Here is a 27058-nt window from a genome sequence, read left to right on the forward strand (position 1 = left end):
TGGATATATCAACACTTATTTTTTAGTAGAAACTTTGCTTACATAAAAGTATCTTGAAAAATAAATATGCAAACTCCAAAGCAATGATCTAAACTATACACTATGTACTAACAAGAGATTTAAATGTAATCATGTGACCTGTGGTGTGGCATTTCTGGCAGTGGACAAGTATATGAAGAAGCCATCTCCCACAAAGATATGTACTAAGATTTATGCAAAATCAAAAACTTAGATTAACTTCATAAAAACTAGTTTATATGGTAAAATACACAGGTTCAGTGTATTTCTTCACACAAGTACATGAAAAAATGGAAACTAAACTAAATTACTGTATATCAGTCAACTGCTGCAGCTGCTACCACTACAGGGCATTCTGTTGGCTCAGCATCTGCTGCTACTTCTGCCACTCTCTAAGTCCATCTCAGTATCATTCACATGTCAAGGTATTGCGTCCTCCACCAATTTGTGTAGTAATATCTGGGGTGGAACAGGTAATGTGGGGAACAGGGGAGACTGGTATCTCCACCAACAGCTTTGCGACAATTGGCGATGTGGCTTCGGCCTGAGGGACCTTTACTGACAGAGGTAGCATTGAATAACTGAGGGCAACAGTTCAATTTCTAAAAGTGCCCCATGCCTGTTACCCTGCAGTGGGTGGGGGTCAGAAGCTTAAGATGACGGTGTGGAAATCTGAGTTTGGGATGTATGGGAGGCAAAGCTGGCAGTGGTGGTAATCTTGAGTGGTTTTGAGCGAGTCTCTTAACTTTTTACAACAACAGTGAATGAAAAAACTTCTTTAATAAACAGTTTCATTGTTTCTTAAAACATACGCCATTAAAATTTATACATTTTTCCACATCTACATCTATACTCCAGAAACAAATTATGATATATGACACAGGGTAATTTGTGTGCTATGGCCACTTCCCTCTTTTCTGTTCCAGTCTTGAATGGTCTGAGGGTAGAAAGACTGCTAGTAAGTGCCCATGTGAACTTAAACCTCTCTAATTTTACTTTTCAGGTATTTTGTCAGATATACAGTATGTAGGAGGAAGCAATATATCAGTTAACTCTTAAAGGAATGTATGCTTTCAGAACTTTAACAATAAACCACACCATGATGCAGAATGCCTCTTTTGCAGTGTCTGGCACTAGAGTTGGCCGAGTATCTCCAAGACACTTCCGCACCGACTAAATGAACCTGTAATGAAATACACTGCTCTTCCACATTTCCTCTATCAGTCCTATATGGTATGGATCACAGACTGATGAGCAATATTCAAGTATTGGTTGAAATGGAAATGAGCGTAAGGCATTGTTGGCTGGTAGACCCCTATTCAGGTAAGTTCGGGCGCCAAGTGCCAGTCTTAGTACGTTCGACGCCACACTGGGCGACTTGCACACTGGTGATGATGAGGACAACACAACACCCAGTCCCCCAACCCGGCTGGGATTTGAACCCAGTCCCACTTGAATGGGAGGTGAGTACATTACCACCCAGCTAAGCAGACGGATGCCCAAGTATTGGTTGAATGATGGTTTTGTAAGCTACTTCCTTTGTGGGTGGAAAGCATTCCCTGAGGATTCTTCCAACAAATCTCAGTATTGCCTGATCTGTGATTAGATTTATGTTGTTGGACCACTTCAATCACTCCATACGTGTACTCCTAGATAATTTATGGATGTGGCCTGCTTACTGTCATTATTGTGTAATTGTATAATTACACAATAATGAGTCTTTCTGCCTATTTATGCACAATGCATTACATTTGTTTACGTAGGGGCACAACTGGCAAGCTCTGCATTAAGTGCTGATCTTCTTCAGGTCTTCTTCTATTTTACTACACTTTTTTAGCATTGGGATTTCTCTGTGTATGACAGCATTATCCACAAAAAGTCTGTATGAAGCTTCTTATGTTATCCACTAGGTTATTTATATAGACTGTGAAAACTAATGGTACACTAACACTCCCTTAAATAATATACATTTAGTATACAGGGTGGTCCATTGATCGTGACCGGGCTAAATATCTCACGAAATAAGCGTCAAACGAAAAAACTACAAAGAACGAAACTTGCCTAGCTTGAAGGGGGAAACCAGATGGCGCTATGGTTGGCCTGCTAGATGGCACTACCATAGGTCAAACAGATATCAACTGTGTTTTTTTTAAATAGGAACACCCATTTTTTATTACATATTCATATAGTATGTATAGAAATGGAATGTTTTAGTTGGACCACTTTTTACACTTTGTGATAGATGGCACTGTAATAGTCACAAACATATGGCTCACAATTTTAGACAAACAGTTTTTTTAAATTAAAATACAGAACATAGGTACGTTTGACCATTTTATTTCGGTTGTTCCAATGTGATACATGTACCATTGTGAACTTATCATTTCTGAGAATGCATGCTGTTACAGCGTGATTACCTGTAAATACGACATTAATGCAATAAATGCTCAAAATGATGTCCGTCAACCTCAATGCATTTGGCAATACATGTAACAACATTCCTCTCAAGAGCGAGTAGTTTGCCTGCCGTAATGTTCGCAAATGCATTGACAATGCGCTGACGCATGTTGTCAGGCATTGTCGGTGGCTCACGATAGCAAATATCCTTCAACTTTCCACACAGAAAGAAACCCGAGGACATCAGATGTGGTGATGGTATGGTGCTTCGACGACCAATCCACCTGTCATGAAATATGCTATTCAATACTGCTTCAATCGCACACGAGCTATGTGCCAGACATCCATCATGTTGGAAGTACATCGCCATTCTGTCATGCAGTGAAACATCTTGTAGTAACATTGGTAGAACATAACATAGGAAATCAGCATACATTGCACCATTTTGATTGCCATCGATGAAATGGGGGTCAATTATTCTTCCTCCCATAATGCCGCACCATACATTAAACCATCAAGGTCGCTGATGTTCCATTTGACACAGATATCGTGGATTTTCCATTGCCCAATAGTGCATATTATGCCAGTTTATGTTACCGCTGTTGGTGAATGATGCTTCGTCGCTAAATAGAATGCGTGCAAAAAATCTGTCATCATCCCGTAATTTCTCTTGTACCCAGTGGCAGAACAGTACACGATGTTCAAAGTCATCGCCATGCAATTCCTGGTGCATAGAAATATGGTATGAGTGCAATCATTGCTGATGTAGCATTCTCAACACCAATGTTTTTGAGATTCCCGATTCTCATGCAATTTGTCTGCTACTGACGTGTGGATTATCTGCAACAGCAGCTAAAACACCTACTTGGGCATCATCATTTTATGCAGGTTGTGGTTGACATTTCACATGTGGCTGAACACTTCCTGTTGCCTTAAATAACGTAACTACCAGGCAAATGGTCCGGACGCTTGGATGATGTCATCCAGGATACCAAGCAGCATACATAGCACACTCCCATTGGGCATTTTGATCACAATAGAGATACATCAACACAGTATCAACCTTTTCCGCAATTGGTAAATGGTCCATTTTAACACAGGTAATGTATCATGAAGCAAATACCATCCGCACTGGCAGAATGTTACGTGATACCACGTACTTATACGTTTGTGACTATTACAGCACCATCCATCACAAAGTGAAAAAAGTGGTCCAACTAAAACATACATATTTCTTTACATACCACATGAATATGTAATAAACAATGGGGGTTTGCGTGAGTGTGTGTGTGCATGTGTGTGTGTGTGTGTCTATTGCTGACAAAGGCCTTAATGGCCAAAAGCTATAATTGTGTGAATCTTTTTGTTGTGCCTATCGTGAATCATCAGCTCCGCTATATAGTGAGTAGCAACTTCCTTCCCAAATTTTTTTCAACAGTTTGACAAAATGCTGTTGTTTCTATAGATGTGAAATAACATGGACCAGTTCAATTTCTTTACAATGGAATGGTAGTTTAATTCCGTTGCACATTTCAACACATTATTCTAATAATCCAAGAGATGTTCAATTTGATATTAAAAAAAAGAAGAAATGTCAGAGACTGTTAGAATACAACAACTTTCTACCAAATAATAGCTATGTAAATTCTCTTGATATGGTAATTAGCACAATAACATAATTAGTGTACTGAAAATCAATCAGAATCTAACATAAGAGGTGAATCATTCATTAATTTATTTAGAAAGACAAGCATGAGAGATATGGCATGAATCAAAATATACATCAAAGCACTAGTTAGAGCATTCATTAATAATCAACTGTCACTATATAAAAATTGTTAGTTTTCATTCAAGCTACATCTAACATAATAAAATTAGAAGAAAATATATTACATCTACATCTACGCATAAGAAACTATTGCAAAGAGCAAGTCAGAGGGTACTCCCTATATGTATTAAAGTTTCTTCCTATTGTTTAGGTGCAGAGTGAGTCTGGTCAGGACAGCCAAGGTGTGGGCATTTTTAAGGGGCACTAAATCATAAGACGTAGAATTTTAAATCTTAAGGCAGTTTATTACTTATATAGGTTATTATTGGATTTAATCAGGTCAGCAGAAAAGACCACCAGCCAGACTTGCTGGGGCCAAGAGGTGACGCATTTGGCATGTCAGAACTAAAGTCCACATAGGAGTTAGTAAATAAACACATTCTAGCTAGCTGGATGCTGGTGCCAGAGACTATTTACAGAACCCCCTCATCCTGGTGTTTGAGTGACTTGCCATACCTTTCTAATCTTCTCCAAGTATTCTATCCCTCTCTTCTTCTGGAGGCAGGTATTATTAGTTCTGAAAGCTGGGAAGTGTATTATTTTCACTTTCATATGAGTCTATAGGCAGTATTATCTGTCTTGCTTTCTGAAGCTAAGTACTGGAAAGCTATTCTGACTCATAATTTATTATATAACTTACAACATCCTCAAGAGACAAGCTGCTTGTAATTTTGTAGGTACTTTTTATTAATAAATCTTAGAGAAGCATCATATGCAAAATAAGGGAAAGGTAACTGCTCGCCTATAGCAGACCAATGCATGGCACACAGAAAGATATAGCAGGAAACACTATTCACACTAGTTTTCAAGTACTTGCTCTTTCTCACTAAAACACATACTCCTGTGGTTACAGGGAGACTGGTTTAGAGAAGCAGCAGTTTAATACTATTTCCTGTGCAGCTCCTGATGATTAGTTTCTTTTTCTTTGTGTGTCTCAAGGCTCATAACAGCGTGTTTTGCATGTGTATCTGGTTTTTGCAATATATTTTTTGTTTTGAGTGAATAGTGATTCTATGGATAAGAACAATTGGTTCAAATGACTCTGAGCACTATGCGACTTAACTTCTGAGGCCATCAGAACTTAGAACTAATTAAACCTAACTAACCTAAGGACATCACACACATCCATGCCCGAAGCAGGATTCGAACCTGCGAACGCAGCGGTTGCTCGGTTCCAGACTGTAGCACTTAGAACCGCATGGCCACTCCGGCCGGTGGATAAGAACTTCTTCCTTGGAGTGTTTACTTGGAGTAACATTTTGAAAATGCATCCTGATAAATCATAGAGGATTTTTAACACCAGTGCATGCTTCTCTCCCATGTTTTCAGTGTTCTTATGCCTATGGTTTTTTTTATGTGATACAACTTTACTATTGAACTTATCCACTCCTTTATGGATCTATGGAGAGAATGAATACCTCCACAACATAAAAAAAAAACTTGTACCATTTAATAGCCTTAAATACTGTTCTGATTGAGTTAAGGAGCCGGTAGCAGCAGCAAACTGTTCCAAAACTTGAGCTGTGTCCTACCAACACACTCCGCTTCCTTCACCTTTTCACCAGTCTTTTCCATATCAAGCATTTCAGTGAGGTAACAGGTAAATGAGAAACACTATTCTCTTTTGTTGCAGCACTTGAGGTAAACATAGTAATGAAGATATAAAAAGAAGTCTGTGCACAAAAGCCACCTGTCACAATTAAGCATATATGACATTTCCAAATATCACCAAATTTCCACCAAATTGTGTAACTTGATTGTTGCTGTTGTACATGTACACAGAATGAACTGGGAGACAAAGAGTTGTAACAGTCACTTGCTGCAAATGATCATTATTGCACATCATGTCATCTGGACTGATTAAATGGTCCGAAAAGTAATCTTCCTTTAATGTAACTGAAATGCACTGTGGAACAAATTTTCCTGAGAATATTCCTAATTTTGAATAAACCAGAATAGTCACTGAAGTGAAGGAAGGATTTACAAGAAAAATGCAAAAGGATCTAAGGACATAATTTCCCAGGAAACCATAGCATCCAAAAATTAATCTTGACCAATAAATGCTAATTTTTTGGAATGAAGTTTCTTAAATCTTGTATTCATCCACCTTGCCACATTGACTGATGTGATATGCTGTACATTTCATCTAATCTTTCCATCAAAAATATCAGGTAAAGTGATAAAATGTTTAAATTGTTCCCTGTTTGACACATGTGATCTGAAGCTCAGTCATTAGATACAATAGTAAATAGATGAAAATCGATTTTTTCTCACGGAATCTGCTCTTAAAATACATATTTATCCTCAAGTGTTTCACTATTACTTTCAGACATTGTAACAGAGTGAGGTGGGATCATCTTATTATTTTCTTGGACCACTCCTGACATCAAGTTTCTACTTTCTTATCCATCCAGGAATTCACAAGATTTTATTATTCAACAGGTAATTTCCCAAACACTAATGACATTTGGTTTAACAGGAAATAATTTTCATAAAGAAATATTCATAATTTAAGTTTCATCAAGAACATCTACAGATGAAACTTACAGTGATCTAATGGACGTTTCTGGCTAAATTGGCACAGCTCATTTTAAAACCCTCACTCACCTCTTCTCCATAAACATTTTGTTTTTCGAAATACTTTCTATTTCAAAAATTATTCGTAAAATTCTCATGTTCAAGAATGTTCAAATTGCAACTTGTGAATAAAGAAATATTCATTTCAACTTCTGATTATTTGCAAAGTTCAGTCTCACAGTTTAGCAGCCCTCCATTTTTCTTTTTACATAAATGACCAGTTCTTCTAGCAAAACTTGTTAGTTCAGTAATTATTTGATATGGAAAACTTTGTTTCTTTAGCCATTTTTAGATGGTTGTATGAGAATGAAGTCTTTCACAATGGCATTGTTGTATAAAACATTCTCCGACTTCTTGCCATGTTAGTTCAGGGCAAAACCTCGAACTTTTGATTATTGCTTCCATTATCTTCATCAGGAGCAGCTGACGGTTGCTCCTGATGAAAAACGCGGAGGTACCTGTCGGTTTTACCATGAATTGATGTAGAAAGAAGACTCAGAAAGTTTTATACAATTTTTAGATGGCTTTGGAAATTCAGCAGAAGCAGAAATATGAAACAGTTTGTATAAATATTGAAACAAAGGCCCAAAACACTGAAAGTAAAAAGTAACCAAAACTAAGCCTAGGAAAGGTGGCAGGAAAACTACTAAAATGTAACAATATTTTACAAAAAGTCATCAACAATAGTATTTAAAGATCTATTTGGCTTTGACACAGACTGTTTTTACAAAGTGGACCTATCCCCCCACCATAGTAATCTGTTTCTGGTCCCTATGTACTGACTTGAACCCACTGCCACTTACAGTTTTCATCTTGTTGGCTTCAGGTGTGAACAGTTTTTTTAAGAGCAGGCAAGGAGGTTGGGATGGCAGGAGGAAGAGTTCTATTAGAAACCATTGAATTATTTTATATCATCAGCATGAACTAACACTTGATATTTCAGTTGAGATGTTTATTCAGTTATCCCATATTGTAAGTCAATAACGTGTGAAACTGTGTCCAGCAGTAACTATGCTGCTTTGGACTGTTGTCGTTATCTGAGGTAAAGAATTTGGTTCTGTAAAAAAGTTACCCAATTTTCCATGTCAGGACAGGAGCATGTTGGGTGAGCTACATGTGGTTCTTGTCCTACACTACAGTTGTGTGGCTGTCCCCTATGTGCCACACATTGATAGCATGCTGTCTCCTCCTGAAGGCTCAGTACTAACATGTTGCTGCTGGAGCTCATATGTTGTGATGAGAGCTTCGTCTTGAATTTTGCTAAGTTTTGTCAACATGGAGGATGTGGTTTTTGTGGGTACATTCGGTGGTTTTTACATTTGGTCTGATTATGTTGTAGGTTCCAGTTCAATTTTAAGGGAATGTTGATGACACGATTCATCCTATTTACACTACTGGCCATTAAAATTGCTACACCAAGAAGAAGTACAGATGATAAACGAGTATTCACTGAACAAATATATTATACTAGAACTGACATGTGATTCAAACAGAGTCAAACAGAGCTTGGATGGCGTGTACAGGTACAGCTGCCCATGCCAGTTGCTCGGCCACCATTGACCAGACGTTTTCAATCTGGAGAATGTGCTGGCCAGGGCAGCAGTCAAACATTTTCTGTATCCAAAAAGGCCCGTACAGGACCTGCAACATGTGGTTGTGGATTATCCTGCTGAAATGTAGGGTTTCACAGGGATCAAATGAAGGGTAGAGCCACAGGTCGTAACACATCTGAAATGAAACGTGCACTGTTCAAAGTGCCGTCAATGCCAACAAGAGGTGACCGAGACATGTAACCAATGGCACCCCAAACCTTCACGCCAGATGATACGCCACTATAGCGATGACGAATACACGTTTCCAATGTGCGTTCACTGTGATGTCACCAAACACAGATGTGATCATCATGATGCTGTAAACAGAACCTGAATTCATCCGAAAAAATGACGTTTTGCCATTTGTGCACCCAGGTTCGTCATTGAGTACACCATCGCAGGTGCTCCTGTCTGTAATGCAGTGTCAAGGGTAACCGCAGCCATAGTCTTCCAGCTGATAGTCCGTGCTGCTTCAAGTGTCATCGAACTGTTTCTCGAGATGGTTGTTGTCTTGCAAACGTCCCCATCTGTTGACTCAGGGATTGAGACGTGGCTGCACAATCCGTTACAGCCATGCAGATAAGATGCCTGTCATCTTGACTGCTAGTGATACAAGGCCGTTGGGATCCAGCACGGCGTTCTGTATTACCCCCCCGAACCCACCGATTCCATATTCTGCTAAAAGTCATTGGATCTCGACCGACTCGAGCGGCAATGTTGCGATATGGTAAACCGCAGTTGTGATTGGCTACAATCCAACCTTTATCAAAGTCGGAAACGTGATGGTACGCATTTCTCCTCCTTACATGAGGCATCACAACAACATTTCACCAGGCAATGCCAGTCAACTGCTGTTTGTGTATGAGAAATCGGTTGGAAACTTTCCTCATGTCAGCACATTGTTGGTGTCACCACCGGCACCAACCTTGTGCGAATGCTCTGAAAAGCTAATGAATTGCATATCACAGCACCTTCTTCCTGTTGGTTAAATTTTGTGTCTGTAGCACATCATCTTCATAGTGTAGCAATTTTAATGGCCAGTAGTGTACAATTTGGCATTACACACATTTGGCGTATTAGAATTATTTGGACAATGAATGTCAGGTCTTCTATCTATCCTCACATCTGGGTCCCATATGATGTAGTTTATCAAGTATTTATTTTTTATTGTTGTTATTTGGGATAGGTATTATATGCATTTTTTTAATAGATATTTCCCTTTGATATTCAGATAGCCCCCTGAAAATGTAGCTTTAAGCTATGGAACTGATTGTGGTCCCAAACAGAGGATCTTACATACAGTTGTTCATGATTTTCATTCCACAAGACATAACTGCATGTGAATCAGTCACGAGTTCAACGTAGCATGTACTGAGTCTGTGGGTACTGTAGTGACATCACTATTTTGTGGATGTTATTCTGGAAATAGCAGCTCTGCTATGGCTGTGTTGAAAGCTGTGGGCAGTTGACAGATGCTGGGATATTGGTATGTTAATTTCATCAACACTCCTGTTTACCTGCCATAGGCTAGGCCATGCCTCACACTTATGGTGATGTAGCACAAGCACTGTGCAGCTGCTGGACAGGCCAGCTGCACATTGCTGAGCCATGGAGGTTGTTGATTCGTTAGTGATTGGGAGCACTGTGCTGGTTTGGAAAACTTTCCATTAACCGATATAAATACTCATTGATTTTAGAAGATGTATGAACATTCTGGCAGCATCCACAATAATGTGAGGGCCACACCAGTCACTACTTGGTGATTTGTCAACAAGCAGCCAATACTGATGTGGGCCACCATCTCTGCCAGACAAATTACCAGTATTAAATCCACCACCTGGGGACTAAGCACTTGTGATGGATGGGTCACTTCTAAGCTCTCTACAGCCACAGATGAACTTCTGCCTCATAGGGCAGCAGTTCACATGCAACTTGGTGCAGCTGGCTGCGCACAGACAGTGGGGGGCTTGGTGCACACAGACAGTGGGGGAAGCTTTGCCATCATCACCTGCTGTGTCATGCTCTTCTTCCGGGTCCTTATGGTCTCCATGAGAATTCTGGCAGTTGTACGCACTACCACAAGATTTCACAATGTGCAAACTTGGGAGTGCATTGCTGAAACAGTTAAATAATTGTCAGCATTGCTGGGTACAGATATCACAGCTGGCCACCCCACTGGCAGCAGGCATCTGCAACAACCAGAGGGGCTTCTACGTTCATGCCTTAGGGGGTCTGTCTGCAGCATCACAGCACTGAAAATAGTGTAGCACAAATTGAATAAAAGTCATCTCCATCTTAACACCTGCACCATAGAAGCCTCTTACCTTCAGGCGACTATAGTTTGGTCTCAGAAGTTGACGCCCACCTGCTGGTACCAGCATAGTCACTCTGCATGCAACATGACAGCACAACTGCAGCATGTGCAATCCTTACACAGTGGGGTGAGTGAACAGACTATTGAACTGTTTTGGTTGTTCTTCCTGTTTTTGTGTATAGAGAACATGGGGTCTAGGCAAGAGATTTAGCAGCATTTGACAGTAATTTTAGTGCAGCACTCAGAACCAGGTGAAGTTGTCACTTCTGTGGTCATACAAGGGAGCAATATTTGCAATCTGTGAAATGTACCCAGCATAACTTGCTACATCATCCTGCACCATATACTACTGATTAAGTGGCAGTAGTTATTTTAATTGTCATAGAAGTTATTATTTGGCTACACAATACACAGAAGCAAAATGGCTCATGATGAGACATGGGTTGTAACTGATGCATCATAGTGTATAACCTATTGTTTTTGTTGTTCTGTTTCACATATTGTGTATTGGAAATTAATGTTCCTCAATGGCAAACACAGAGGCTATGCAGCCATCCTTAATGAGGTAGCACGGTTAAGTGCAGATAAAACAGGCAGACCTGGGCAGTTGAACAACTAGCACTAAATTTGTTGATGTTGAGAGTCATTTGCCACTCTCTGTACTAAGTGTTGATCCTCTACAGGTCTCCCTGCATTTCGCTACAATTTGTTAGCATTATGACTTCTATGTATACAGCATGATCCACAAAAAGCCTCATGGAACCTCCGACATTATCTACTCGGCCATTTATATATACTGTGAAAAGGAATGATCCTACAACACTCTTTTTGGACAAATCTGAAGTTGCTTTTACGTTTAGACTTCCCTGCTTTAAGACTGACATGCTGTGTTCTGTTTGCTAGAAACTCTTCAATCCAATCACATAATTGGTCTGATATTCCATACGATCATATTTTATTCATTAACAGGAAGGGTGGAATGTATTGAACCCCTTCCAAAAGTCCAGTATCTAATGCCTTCCAGAAGTCAAGGACCATGGCATTTCCCTGGACATATGTTTCTACTGCTTTCTAAGTCTTGGGATGAGCTGGGTTTTGTATGATAGTTATTTTTGAAACTCATGTTGATTCCTACAGAGGAGATTTTCAGTCTCTAGAAATATCATAAACAAGAGTGTAAAACATGTTCCAAAATTCTATCACAGACTGTTGTCAGAAATATAGGCCTATAATTTTGTGCATCTGTTCAACGACCCTTCTTGAAAACGTGAGTGACCTGTGCTTTTTTCCAATCATTAGGAACACTTTGATTTTCAAGGGGCCTGAAGCACACTGCTACTGGAACAGGGACAAGTTCTTTTGCATACACTGTGTAGAATCAAACTGGTATCCCATCAGGTCAAGTAGCCTTTCCTATGTTGATTGATTTCTGTTACTTTTCCCTTGGTCACATTTTTCAGTATTTATCATTTTTCCATTTAAGTGACAATTTAAAAGGATGAATTACAGTATGACCTTCCTTTGTTAAACAGTACTGGAAAAAGATGCTGAGTATTTCAGTCTTTTCTATGGCAACTTCTGTTTCAATGCTGTAATGTTCACAGACTGTCTGGATAGATGGCATTGATCCATTTACTGATTTAACATAAAACCAAATCAGTCTTTTCAGTGGTAACTTTTTTTTCAATGCTGTAATGGTCACAGAATGTCTGGATAGATGGCTTTGATCCATTTACTGATTTAACATAAAACCAAAGTGTTTTAGGATATCTGTCAAGTAGATAGATAGAATTTTACTTTTGAATTCATTGAACTCTTCACTTGCAGCCCTTCTAAGCTAATTTTGGCTTCATTTAGACTTTTTTTGTCCTGAGGCTGTGGCTATGTTTGAATATCCAGAGAAGCTCTTTTTGCTTTTTTAGCAGGTTTCTATCTTGGTTGTTGAACTACGGTGGGTCTTTACCATCCCTCATAGTTTTGCTTGTATGGTGCTCTTGAACTTTGTCTATTGATGCTCAAGATTGTCAGTGCTGGTGATGAAATATAGTAAGAAATTAATCTATTGTCACTCTTGCTAAACATAAAGATCTTCTTACCTTTCTTTTTATTCCTATTTACAGCTGGATGATGCTTAATGGCCTTACGATCACTGATTCCTTGTTCTGTGCTAACTGAATTGAAAAGTTCATGTCTGTTTGTCACCAACAAGTCTAGGATGTTATTCTCATGAGCTGATTTTATGATTAACTGCTCAAGATCGTTTTTGGATAAAGTACTTAGAACAATTTCACTCAATTCTGTGTCCCTACTATCCACCCTAATCACTTGAATCTCCCAATGTATAGACAGTAAGTTAAAATCTCCACCTAAAATTATAATATGACAATGAAATTCATGCAAAATATTCAGCAAGTTTCTGCTAAAACATTCCACCATTACTGCTGCTGAGGCAGGAGGTCTATAAAAGCATCTGCTGACCATATTTGATCCACATCTAACATTTACCTTCACCTAAATTGTTTCACATTCTACATCTGTACTAACCCCACTAGATATCATCCTGTCTTCTGTTGCTACAAACACGCTTACATCACCAGTGTTCAACCTATCTTTGTGATATACATTCCAGTTTGGAGTTGAGAATTTCTTTGGTACGGACAACAACTTTTAGCCAGCTTTTTCTCCCCAGCAGTAGCACTATGTGGGCCTGTTCCCATTTATAAACAAGACTCATTCTGGGATCTTTTCATAGACACTCCTGCAGTTAACTAATGCTATATTAACAATTCCTTTCTCTGATCTGCTATGATGAATGCTATCCTGTCTTGAATCAAAATGCTTCTTTTTGGGCTGTGCGGAAATTTCTCTATTCTAAAAAATAATAAGTGCAGGCCTTAACCAGATGAAATGTAAGTATTTCTTTCCCACAGATCTAAGGTGTAAGTTCTATCCATTAGAGATGTTTCCTGGTGACTGATGAAGACAGCATTCTTGTTTCCTTGGACTCATCATCAATATCAAAGGGCGCCATTCTAGATTTAAAAGAAGGTGCCAGAAACATTTCAGTTGTTGTTGGATGGGTTACTATGTGGGCTGAAACCTCAGCAATGTATGTTATACCTCAGTAACATGACACAGCATATACGTATATTATAAGGGTTTTTAAATGGTTGCATGCAGCACATTTGACACAAAGTACTAAGGAGTGTCATTTTGTTTTGGTGGGAGTTGTATACGTGGGGCATGTAAGTGATACTGAAGTGGTCAAAACAACCCAAGGTAAGTACAGGCACTGCAAGATTTTCCATTTCTTAGGTTTAGTAAAGAATTACAATCATTCTTGAGTCTGGCAAATAGTTATACACTACTGGCCATTAAAATTGCTACACCATGAAGATGACATGCTACAGATGTGAAATTTAACAGACAGGAAGAAGATGCTGTGATATGCAAACGATTAGCTTTTCAGACTATTCATACAAGGTTGGCGCCAGTGGCGACACCTACAACGTGCTGACGTGAGGAAAGTTTCCAACCGATTTCTCATACATAAACAGCAGTTGACTGGCATTGCCTGATGAAACATTGTTGAGATGCCTCGTGTCAGGAGGAGAGATGCGTACCATCACATTTCCGACTTTGATAAAGGTTGAATTGTAGCCTATCGTGATTGTGGTTTATCGTATTGCGACATTGCTGCTCGCGTTGATCGAGACCCAATGACTGTTAGCAGAATATGGAATTGGTGGGTTCAGGAGAGTAATGAGGAATGCTGTGCTGGATCCCAACAGCCTTGTATCACTAGCAGTTGAGATGACAGGCATCTTATCTGCATGGCTGTAACGGATAGTGCAGCCACATCTCGATCCCTGAGTCAACAGATGGGGACGTTTGCAAGACAACAACCATCTGCATGAACGGTTCGACAATGTTTGCAGCAGCATGGACTATCAGTTCGGAGATCATGGCTGCAGTTACCCTTGACACTGCATCACAGACAGGAGCACCTGCGATGGTGCACTCAATGATGAACCTGGGTGCACGAATGGCAAAACGTCGTTTAGACAGGAGCACCTGCGATGGTGCACTCAATGATGAACCTGGGTGCATGAATGGCAAAACGTCATTTTTTCGGATGAATCCAGGTTCTGTTTACAGCATCATTATGGTCGCATCTGTGTTTGGTAACATCACAGTGAACACACATTGGAAGCGTGTATTCATCATCGCCATACTGGTATATCACCCTGCATGAGGGTATGGGGTGCCATTGGTTACACATCTTGGTCACCTCTTGTTCGCATTGACAGCACTTTGAACAGTGGACGTTCCATTTCAGATGTGTTACGACCTGTGGCTCTACCTTTCATTTGATCCCTGTGAAACCCTACATTTCAGCAGGATAATGCACAACCGCATGTTGCAGGTCCTGTACGGGCCTTTCTGGATACAGAAAATGTTTGACTGCTGCCCTGGCCAGCACATTCTCCAGATCTCTCACCAACTGAAAACGTCTGGCCAATGGTGGCCGAGCAACTGGATCATCACAATACACCAGTCACCACTCTTTATGAACTGTGGTATCATGTTGAAACTGCATGGGCAGCTGTACCTGTACACACCATCCAAGCTCTGTTTGACTCAATGCCCAGGCACATCAAGGCCATTATTACGGCCAGAGCTGGTTGTTCTGGGTACTGATTTTTCAGGATCTATGCACCCAAGCTGCGTGAAAATGTAGTCACATGTCAGTTCTAGTATAATATATTTGGCCAATGAATACCCATTTATCATCCGCATTTCTTCTTGGTGTAGCAATTTTAATGGCCAGTAGTGTAGATATTTGTATAAGGGTTTGCAGACATGATGAGGCCACTTACACAGCTATTAAAGAAAGGCATGAAGTTCATGAGGGCAAAGGAATGTCAGGACAGATTCAAGGAATTGATGAGAGCATTAACATCAAGTCCAGTGTTAATTTTTTCTAGACTATGAGAAAAAGTTTCTGCTTCATGAGGTACTGCAAATCAGAAACTGGGGTGTGTTTTGAATCAGGTAGTAAATGGTGGAGAATATCTTTCATCATATGCTGCTCAGCAGTCGAATAGAGTGGAGAAGAACTACACTACAATAGGAAAGGAAAGACACAGTTTGTTCAATGGGATTATGTATTTTCATGATGACAACTGCAAGCTGTACGCAGAACAGCCTCAGTTCATTGTATGTGATGGCCTTTTATGTAAGACGACAAGACTGAAGTCACACATGGTAGTGCCAACAAAGCTGAAGGAAGAAGATCTGAAGGAAGTACATGATCATATGCTGTCTGGCCATGAATGCTGTAGAACAACAAACAGGAAAGGAAAGGCATGCTACTGGTCAATGAGTGTTAAGAAGATGTGTGCTAGTATGTAAGAAATTGTATTCAAAGTGGACAATGAGCAGATATGAGCCATAAGCAAACATTGCAAACACTGAAAAGGTTGCCAGAAGTGACTAAATCTACTCCAATGACTGGGATGTATATCCTTGGACCATGTAACCAAACTTCCGTGTGGAACTGTTTTGTGTTGACTATTTTTGATCACTTTTCTCAGTACAAAGAACTGATCACTATCCCTAATCAATAAGCAGCAATAGTGGCACAAGCATTGGTCAACAACTGAGTGCTAAAATTTTGTGGCCAGAAACTATAATAATTGTCCAAGGGACGAATTTTATGTTGTTTTTGATAGAACTAATATGTCATTTGTTACGGGTGAGGAATTAAGAAAGTCCGTGGTGCCCACAGACCAATGATAAAATGAAATATATGCTTTTTACTACTGGTAGGATGTTGGATCACTACATGCACTCACACCATAATGACTGGTGTATGTACTTATCATTTGTTGTGGCAGCATATAATCTGAAGGACCACTGGAAGGAAGATGCCTTCACCATTTGACAAGGTCAGGTATATATTAAGCATTTTGCCAAAATGTTGGGAAAGGTAGGGAGGCATGTTCCAAACTCCAAAGCCCTGAAACATAAAGTGCAGGTAGGAAACCACATGGGAAAATTAACACAACAGGGGACAAAACAGTGGGTAAAGTTATGGAGTTCATATACCCGAATAGTAAGCCCAAACGTTTGTTAGCAGGGACCATAACAGGTAATTGAAATGACATCACTTGTTAACATCAAACTTCAATTACCGATTCATATAGAAACAGTTCACACTGAATGCCTATGATCATTTCAAGGCACTCCAGATGCATTGGCATAAGTGTCACGATCAACCACAGACAAAGTGAGTGGCAGTAGGAAGAAGGGTGCGAGCAAAACCCATGCACAACTGGTGCATGTAATAACATATGAGTTCATGTCAAGGAATTAGGAAAGGATATTTAATACTGAGTATTATGTTGTGTACAATTAAGGGCTTAGGTTGTATTGCAATATCATTTACAATATGCTATTGTGTGTCAGGAAGCTACTGTGTGGTTATATTGCAGAATTTGTTAGGGGAAGGTTTGGGGAAATGTATTTATTTATTTTTCATTTTGTGTATGTGGGTGTAGCATTGCAGTTTTGTGTTCAGTGTATGTTAATAAGATATTTAAATGTTTCTTTCCATGTCTACTGGGTGGAAGACCTTTCCAAAGGGGGTAGAAGTGAATGATTGCAGCTCCCTGTTCCCAAGCTGCCACTTGTCAGAGGCTAAGCATTTAGAACTATATGGCAGTGTATAAATGGTTATCAGAACAGGATGTATTGCAACTGGGCCAACATTTCAGCCATCAGCCACTGTTATAGGAGAGACCAAGTTAAAAGTTATGCAGCCAAAGTTGCATCAGCCAGAAAAGCTGCTAAAGGTGCTTCCGATGAAAATTTTGACCTACCAAAATAAAATATTAGGCCATGGTCTAAACCTTTTTTTGAATCAGCAAACAGACACAAAAGCAGGATGAATTTTGGCAGAGCAAATGCTACAACATGTGCACCAGTAAAGAAGGAGCAACAACATATGGTCATGACCATGAGTGTCACAATAACAGCCACAACGTCAGCTTTGACTCGGTTTTGTGCAGCATTTGTCTACCTTAGGTGAAGGGCTGCTCATCAACATGACCCTGTAGTGCACCAAATAAAACTAGACCAATTAATTATTCATACAGAAAATAGAGAGGTGACATACAGAATGTTCAGAATAAGTTTAAAATTTAGTAATAGGGGAAGTGTATTCTAGTACTAAGAATGTGTGAAACTCAAGAGTTGAATACTTGCAGAATACACAGAGAGACAGAAACATACATTTTTGAAATCATCATTGACAGCTGACGGAACTATAATTTATAGCACAAGTATGGACATGATGTTTTACACAATATTATACAAAATACATCAAAATATCTGTTAGGTACATACCTATATGCTTGCTCAACTTCATCCACCTTAAAAATAGTTTTTATGAGTGGTTTCACAGAGCCTTCAGTAATAGCATTTTGAAAATCTTTACCAAGAGCTATAAGTTCATCGACCATATTTTCAGACAATGCATCCAACATTACACCATGGAAACTGATATCACGGGATAAAAAGTCCATAGCTGTAAAACAACATAAAATGATTGCTTTAAAATGATATTCATAACAAATTTAGCTGTAGGTATAGATTCTGAGTAACATTAAATCAGAACTTTGTTATATTTTATTGCCAAAGTGACAAAAAACATCTTTGGCAAAAAATACATTTGTCACAACTTGAGATGCAGAATTATATGATTGCAAACATGTGAGAAGAAAGAGAAACATTTCCTTACTGTGTATGAAAAGGGAAACAGAGCAAGGTTGACAGTGTGTAACAATCATGACTTGACTGAACCTCTAAAAGATTTCTCCACAATTGTGGATGGATTGCAAGGAAATAAGAAGGAAGTGTGACATGAACAGAGGTTAGGGGCAAAAAGAAGTTACTCAAGGAAAAACAAGATAAAATGGAATGGTTTTACACAGCTTTTACACTTCCAATAACTGTACCTCTTATAAATTCTTCAGCTTTCATAACTTTCTAATTGATGAAATGGAATGGAAATTTTCAAAGATAAAGAATAAATCGTATATTTTAATTTCATGTGTTTGTTGGCTCTAGTCTTAACATTTAATTTAAAAAGAAACTAATAAATACATCTACCAATTTTGTCTGAAATATTGTCAGTATTCACTACTTGCTTGATTTCAAATAAAGTATAAATTTTAAATATGGAGTATCAAGTGAAATTTGTGACTGGATTGAAAACGTTTTTTGGTAGGGAGGGTGCAGCATGTCATCTTGGATGGAGAGTCACTGTCAGATGTAGGAGTAACTTCGGATGTGCCCCAAGGAAGAGTGTTGGGACCCTTGCTGTTCATGTTGTATATTAATAACCCTGCAGACAAAATTAATAGTAAAATCAGGCTTTTTGGAGATACTGCAGTACCATCTGAAAGAAGTTGCATAAATATTCAATCAGAACTTGATAAGATTTCAAAGTGGTGCAGAGGCTGACAACTTGCTTTAAATGTTAAGAAATGTAAAATTTTGCACTTCACAAAATGAAAAAAATGAAGTGTCCTATGACTATAATATCAATGAGTCAAAACTGGAATTGGCCAACTCATACAAATACCTGGGTGTAACACTTTGTAGGGGTATGAAATGGAATGATCACATAGGCTCAGTTGTGGGTACAGCAGGTGGTAGAGTTCGAGTTATTGGTAGATTACTGGGGATTGCAGTCACCCAATCTACAATAAGGGTTGCTTACAAATCACTTATGTGGCCAATTCTACAATATTCCTCAAGTGTGTTGGATCTGCATCAGATAGGACTAACAGGGGATATTGAAAGTATACAGGGAATGGCAGCACAAATGTTCACAGGTTTGTGTAATCAATGGGAAAGTGTCACAGAGATACTGAAAGACCTGATCTGGAAAACTCTTGACAGGTATTCATAGGAAAGGGAAAAAGTGGTTTGAATCATACGTACAAAATGGAACACAGATTGTAGGACTGATGTCAGATTACTCCAACCACAAAATAAATTTAGCATCAGATGCAAAAAAAAGTGGAAATGGGAGTGCTGCAAGGCAGTATTCTAGGTCCCTTATTGTACCTTGTCTAAATAAATGACTTTCACATCTCAGATGGAGCAGCAAAGGAGATACTATTTGCAGATGACACTAGTGTGATAACAGGTGCACCAAAGCAAATGCTACAAACAACTACTGATCAAGTAATAAAGAATGTCCACACTTGGTTCAATGCAAACCATCTGGCATTAAATGCAAATAAAATAAATTATATGCAGTTTGGAAAAATATGTCAAAATGTAAATCTTGATCTGTTGTTGGGTGACAAGGCCATAGACAGAGTGGCAGCAACAAAATTGCTGGGGATTTATGTAGATGAAAATCTTAATTTTAATGATCATGTAATGAAACTAGTGCAGAAACTTAACTCAGCTTGTTTTGCTCTTAGAATTATTGCTAATGTTTGTACTGCAGAGGGTCTCAGGATGGCATATTTTGGCTATTTTCAGTCTCTTGCAACATATGGAATAATATTTTAGGGTTCCACCACTTGCTGACTAAAACAAATCTTTGTGTTACAGAAGAGGGCTATTCAAATAATAACACATAGTAATCCACAGTCACAATGCAAACCCTTATTCAACAAGGTTAAAGTTCTAACCATACCTTCCTTATATAGTATATACAAATGTGTTTTATATGTTAGGCCCCACCTTGCAGATTTTCAGACAAATACTGACTTGCGTAACTACAATGCCTGAAATAGCACAGCACTCCATACTCAGTGAACAAAAAGAACACACACACAAAGGCATGTGAGCCACATGGGTACAAAACTCTACAACATGCTGCCAGGCAACATCAGAAAGTTAGAAGATGAAAACAGATTTAAAGTAAAATTTTAAGAATTTGTACTTGAACAATGTTTTTACTTGGTAAATAACTATTTAGGCCAATAAATGATTCTGATAATGTTTATATTAAGGCAAAACTGAAAACACTGTATTTCATCCCCTAAGTTTCTGTTAATTTTTTAAATCTGATGGGCAGCTGTTGAGTGTGGTAAAATCTTTACTGACTTATTGTATTGAATACAAGGACTTCCTGTTTAGTAAAGACAAAAGTAAAGCCTTAGGGCAAACAGACTATGCAGTTATAATACTGTTAGTATACATGTATAAAATGTTGTATTACTGTGTTTTGAATGACCAAGTACTATTTTTTGTACATTTTTTGAACAATTTTGTATGTATTATTCTTTGTAGTACTTTATGTGAAATTTTGTATGTTACTTTTGCACAGATTGTTTACCATAGATTTACATGTACTTTTGGACAACATCCATACAATATTTATTGTCTACAGATGGATAAATAAATAAATAAATACCCTGACAAAATCTGTTAACAAAGTTTCAAGAAACGGCTTTAAAAAATTACTTTAGGAATATACTGCAACCGGCTATCACTCATATAGGGAGCATGAAGATAAGATTAGAATAATTACTGCATGCACAGAGGCATTCAAACAATCATTCTTCCTGTGCTCCACATATGAATGAAATGGGAAGAAACCCAAATAACTAGTACAATGGGTTGTACCCTCTTCCATGCACCTCAAGTGGTTTGCACAGCATAGGTGTGAATGTAGATGTAGGGTAATTTTCACTCCATTTTAATTAAAAGTTAGTTTTTAATGCACCTCAATGTTTATGAAATCAAGTTTCCTGAACTATGTGTTGTACAGTACTATAATATTGCAGGTGCATCTAGTAGCATATGTAGATAGTGTCTAAAATGTGTTGCAAATAGCATTAGTGGTAAAGAAGTGCTAAATTAAAACATCCTGCCTGATGCTAAAGTTCTACTACATGCCAATTTCCGCATAACTTCATTTTTCTCATATCTAAAAGTTTATGATGTCATAATCTCCTGAACTATATGCCATAAAAATAAATAATTTTTCAGGTACATTCAGTGATTTACGTGGAAACTTTGCAAACTGTGTTGTGAATAGAGTTCATAGGAAAGAAGTAATGAATTACAACATTATGCCTGTTGCTGAAGTCTGACTTGTATACAGTGTATGTAGTAGTATCATTGGAGACATGAATTAAGGGCTTGTCTGTCTTTGAGCTGCAGCCAGTCTCATCTCAAGATCTTCAATGGATTGTTGTAACTGCATTGCCCTCACACTTTTCACCATTCTGGTGTATTCAGAAAGATGTGACTATTTTCTAGACATTTTTATTAATAAATAGAACAAAACAAAAATGTAATGAGCAGGCACCCAAGTCACATGGCAAACTTAATAAATTCATTTACCTACTGCAGAATATAAATAAAATGTATCAAAAGAAGCAAAACAAGTCATTGTTTTTAATATACAAAGTGAAATGAGTAAATCCATATTTCCTAGCCAAGAAAATTCACTGTTAGTTTTATTTGCAGAGATAAGATTGGAATACTTAATTCTGTCACTGAATTAAACTTCCAAAAATACATCTGTCACTGAATTAAAAAACAGTAGCAACACCATCTATTGGTTCTTTGGTGTTAAACATCAGAACTACTAAGCTGAACAGGTGAGTCAGATAAAATTTTAAATTACGATATTTCTTTTTTTTCCTATGTTCCAATTTTGATCTAATAAAGCCTATATTTTGCTCCAAACCACACTCAAGTTACCTGTGAAAACACCATGAAAATACGTCTAGTAGTTTTGGAGATCAGCATGTTCAAACAGATGACCAAAATGATTTTAAATAAGGCTGTAGCTCATGATATATATTTTTTCCCCATGATCCAATTTTGATGAATTAAGACTATACATTGTCCAAATTTATGTTCAAGTGACCAGTGGAAACCCCATGAAAATTTGTCAAGTAGTTTTGGAGATTAGCATGATAACTATACATTTACAATATCTTTTATTTTCCCTTGTGATCCAATTTTGATGAAATAAAGGCTATAATTGCCCCATGCTACTCTCGAATTACTTGCAAGAACTCAATGAAAATTCATCTAGTAGTTTGGCAGATTAATATGTTCAAACAGACAGACACAATGGTTTTACAATTTTATTATTAGTATAGATTATGGTTTATTATGTTATCATTTCATTGTTGTTTCATGTGCTAGTGGATACAACTGAATGGGTACCAATAGCAATGTTTTTTATTCCTTTTTGCAATATCACAACATTTTACAACAATTACAGTAGCTGATAAGAAAAAATACTAAAAGTTTGCTTTCTCTTTTCTCTGTACATATTCAGTACACAAGAAACACTTCCCTGTGCTGCAAAGTTTATATGTGATGTAAGAGATGCCCAACAGCTACCACATAGAATCATCTTCCCCATGAGTTGCCCTGCGATGGAATTACTGTATAACAAATGTATGTTTCAAATGTGTCTTTGTCTAAAAATTAAAAATAAAAAAGAAAATAATATATAAAACTTGTATTGTTTTGTAAGACGAAAATCCCCATTTGCAATTAACAATGATCATTATTTTATATGTCCAGGAGGAATATTAACTTCACTCCACTATATTTAATCCTCATCCTGGGGCTGTTTTTCCAAAGTTGTTGTGTTATGCTCAAGGCCATTCTGTGAGATGTTGGTGATTGGCGTTAGAGACTGAATTATGAGAACCAAGAAGAAGTGATTAAGTTCATATATTTTATACTGGGAATTACTGGAACGCTGGGAACAGTAGCACACACAGAGCCATTCAATTGATCATTCCCATGCTCCATACATGAATGTAACAGGAAGAAATCCTAATAACATGTACAATGGGTTGTACCCTCTGCCATGCACTTGATGGTGGTTTGCAGAGTATAGAAGTAGATATAGATAATTTAAGATAGGAGGTCTGTGCAATCTGTACTGTCTTTATACATGGTCAATGATTTAACCTTTCATTAAAATAATTTTAGATGCACAAATATAAGATCATTTCATGTCTGTGATGAAAAAGAGTTAATAAATGCTTAAAACCTTATTTATTTCTCAAGTGTAAACTTGATTTAATATGCACTCATAATTAGTCATCTAAGAGTCATTTTATTCTTTTGTGTTGATTTTGTCATTGGTTTTCTTTTGGGAATTTCAATTACTTCAAATTACAAATTTTGTAACAACAAGACTATTGTTGAAATGGACCAATTCTTCAGACAAATGATAGATTCATTTCTATACCTTCTAAATGTCAACCTAGGACAAACAATTTATTACAAGCTTAGAGTTTCTCAATTTGTTAAAAGTTAAGCCATTTCAAGTACCAAGACATTGCCCAACTCCTACCAAATATCCAAGGCTAAATATAACAGACAAAGAAACCTAAATATTATGTTTCTGTAAATAAATAATGAATTTCTTTATTATTTATTTATTTCATTTTTTTCCTCATTATGATTTGAATCAGACACTTTTACAAATGCTGACCTCACTAAACAGATGAATTCTGGTGTTAAATTAGTTCTACATTACTACAATGGGTGCTAGTATTCATGGTGAGCATACAGAAAATTTGGAATTTTCATTGCACCACGACATTCTGATTCACAGCAGCATGACAATTTTTGTTTCAGTAAGAAAGTCATGGGCACTCTGCTCTCAAATGTAGTGCATTTCAGTATCATTTAATGTGTCCTCGGCATTAACCAGAAAGCTACATTGAATTGTGCATGTGGTGACTAAAAGAATAATAAAGGGAACAGTAACTATCAACTGGTTTAACATCTACACCTATATTAAAGGCACACCCTACAAACCAATGTTAAGTATTTCCCACTGTACGAGTTATCAGCTGTTCCATTCATTTATGGAGCATGGGAGGAATGAGTGTTTCAAGATCTCTGTGCATACTGCAATCAGTCTGATCCCGTCCTCATGATCCCCTCAGGAGTAATATATAGGGGATAGTAATATATTCATAGATTTATCATTTAAATTTGAGTATTCAAACTTTGTAAGTAGGCTTTCTCAGGGTAGCTAGAATCTATCGTCAAGTGCCTGCCAGCTCCATTTCTACAGCATCTCTGTGACACTCTCACATGAGTCAGACAAATATACGACAACTTGTTCTACCCTTCTCTGTATAAATTCAACATGCCCTGTTCATCATCTTTGCTATGAGCCCCAACCACATGACATTGTTTTAGGATAGGTTTCAAAAGTGTAGACTGCATTATCTTAGTATTCTAACAATAATCAAAGTCTGCCTATGGGTGAAAGTTGATTCTATCTCTCTTAAAAAAAATAATGATCAGAATCATACACCTAGTAAGATGACAGTGGTATGGAAAGACAATGTAACTGTGGATCAAATTCTGCAGCCTTCAGATTCATTAAAAATATTCCTACAAACAGAATAGGAGTAAACTAAATACATGTGAATACTATTCTGTCTCATGAATTTACATTTGAGAATTGAGCAGAATGGATCACACACTTGTGACACTTATACCTGTTGTTTCCAAAACACAGTGTAGAAGAAGATAGTATCAGTCATCATGCCTTATTGTCAGGCATTGGATAAGCAGACAAAGATGTGAAACCGCCCCTGAAGTTTCATCATTCCAGAAAATGTTCAACAGCATGAAGTTACAGAACACTATAGAAACCACTTCATTACATCAACTCTGAGTGGGCAATGTGAGGAGAAGAATGAATCAAGGTAACTTTTAAATGTTCAAATACAGAATGTTAGAAATGAAGATAGATATGAACATAGTGTGATCACAACAGTAAAATGGAAAGAGGAAATGATTTCTACTAAGGAATTTAAGAATAATTAGCCCCTAATTCACTAACAATGGAAATCATTATGAATATTACGAACAGGAAACTGAGTTATTATAAACAATACAGGGACACTTTTTTCAAAACTTTGACAAAAAATAGATGATGAACTCAGGCAATTACAACATTTAGGTAAGAAGATGAAAGCTGACGCCAATAGGATATGGAAAACTACAGTGGGGAGGGAAAAGACACAACAACTGTTTTGAAACAAACAGAAGAAAGACTTGTGTTGGGTTTCAATTAGTTATAGCATATGCTCTTCACTAATCACTACCAATGAATGATTATCTACAAATGAGAATAGCATGTCAACGTTTGAAATATATTCAGTAATTAAATATCCATCCATTCATCCATTCCAGTGCCCTATATCCAATCAGGGCCAGTGCATGATTGGTGTAGTATTTCTCCATCTTTGAGGGGAATCATATTAGTATATAGGCTATTGTTACAATTAGGTTACCACTCCCAAAGGCATTTTAAAACTACTGACAGCTCCTCTTCCCTGAGCCCTCATCTCATCCAAGAGGAGATCCATGTGCCCCTTCTGTCTGTGTCAAGTGCTTTTGCATCATGTAACTGAGGTAGAACTTGGTAATCAGTTCATTATTTACCTAAGTAGATATGCAAAAGCAACTAAAATCCACTTCCACACTAGTCGGAACCCCTGCCCACATCATTAATTGGTGAGGCTGATTCAGACCAGTATCAGTACAACTTTCCATGTCCTGGAGCAGTCACTTTAGTGATTCAGTCTTAGTGACAAGAGGGCAACTGGTAACTTCACTCAGAACACTACCAATAGTTGCCACAATGTCATGAAATACATATTACGTGAGTTGTTAATGGAGAAACTGCATCACAAAGGCACAAAAGACATGTAAACTTTTGTAGTGTAAGATAAAAATGTGAAACAACTATGAATTAGTGAATTAATGATCAGATCAAACATTTCCAATCCAGCTATAAAACAGTATAACAAGGTGTACCTCAGGGCTCTGTATTGGGCCCTTTCCTTTTCCTGGTCTACATTAATGCGTTAGAGGCACCTCTGTACTCACGATTATTAAGTTATGCAGATGATACCTCACTTTTGTTCTTTTGCAAACAAACTAATGATAATGATATTGATAATATAACTGGCATCAAAAAAGTAGACACTGACAAATGTAAAATTTTGGTGATATAACTAGACGAAAATCTTAGATGGGTAGGCCATATCAATTTTGTATGCAATAAAATCAGCAGTTCACTGCACTTAATTAGCAAACTATCAAAATTAGTCTCTGAACAAACATTGAAAACTGCTTATTATGGGACAATATTTGCATATATTAATTGTGGAATAGAGGTATGGGGTTGTGCTGCTGATAGACGCATGAACAAAATCATAACACTGCAGAAAAGAACAATCAGGACAATGCATCAACTAGAATACAGAGATTTATGTAGGGAAACCTTTG

General features: G+C 37.7%; 1 protein-coding gene across 1 annotated transcript in view; it reads right to left on the minus strand.

The window, feature by feature from the left end:
- Positions 1 to 27058, minus strand: part of LOC126100464 (fatty acid synthase-like) — a 443119-nt gene that overhangs the window by 108532 nt on the left and 307529 nt on the right. The window contains exon 28 of the mRNA XM_049911071.1: positions 18137 to 18317. Within this exon, the coding sequence (XP_049767028.1) occupies positions 18137 to 18317 (181 nt within the window). The remainder of the gene's footprint in view (positions 1 to 18136; positions 18318 to 27058) is intronic.

Source organism: Schistocerca cancellata, chromosome 9 (assembly GCF_023864275.1).
Source record: "Schistocerca cancellata isolate TAMUIC-IGC-003103 chromosome 9, iqSchCanc2.1, whole genome shotgun sequence".
Classification (NCBI taxonomy): domain Eukaryota; kingdom Metazoa; phylum Arthropoda; class Insecta; order Orthoptera; family Acrididae; genus Schistocerca; species Schistocerca cancellata.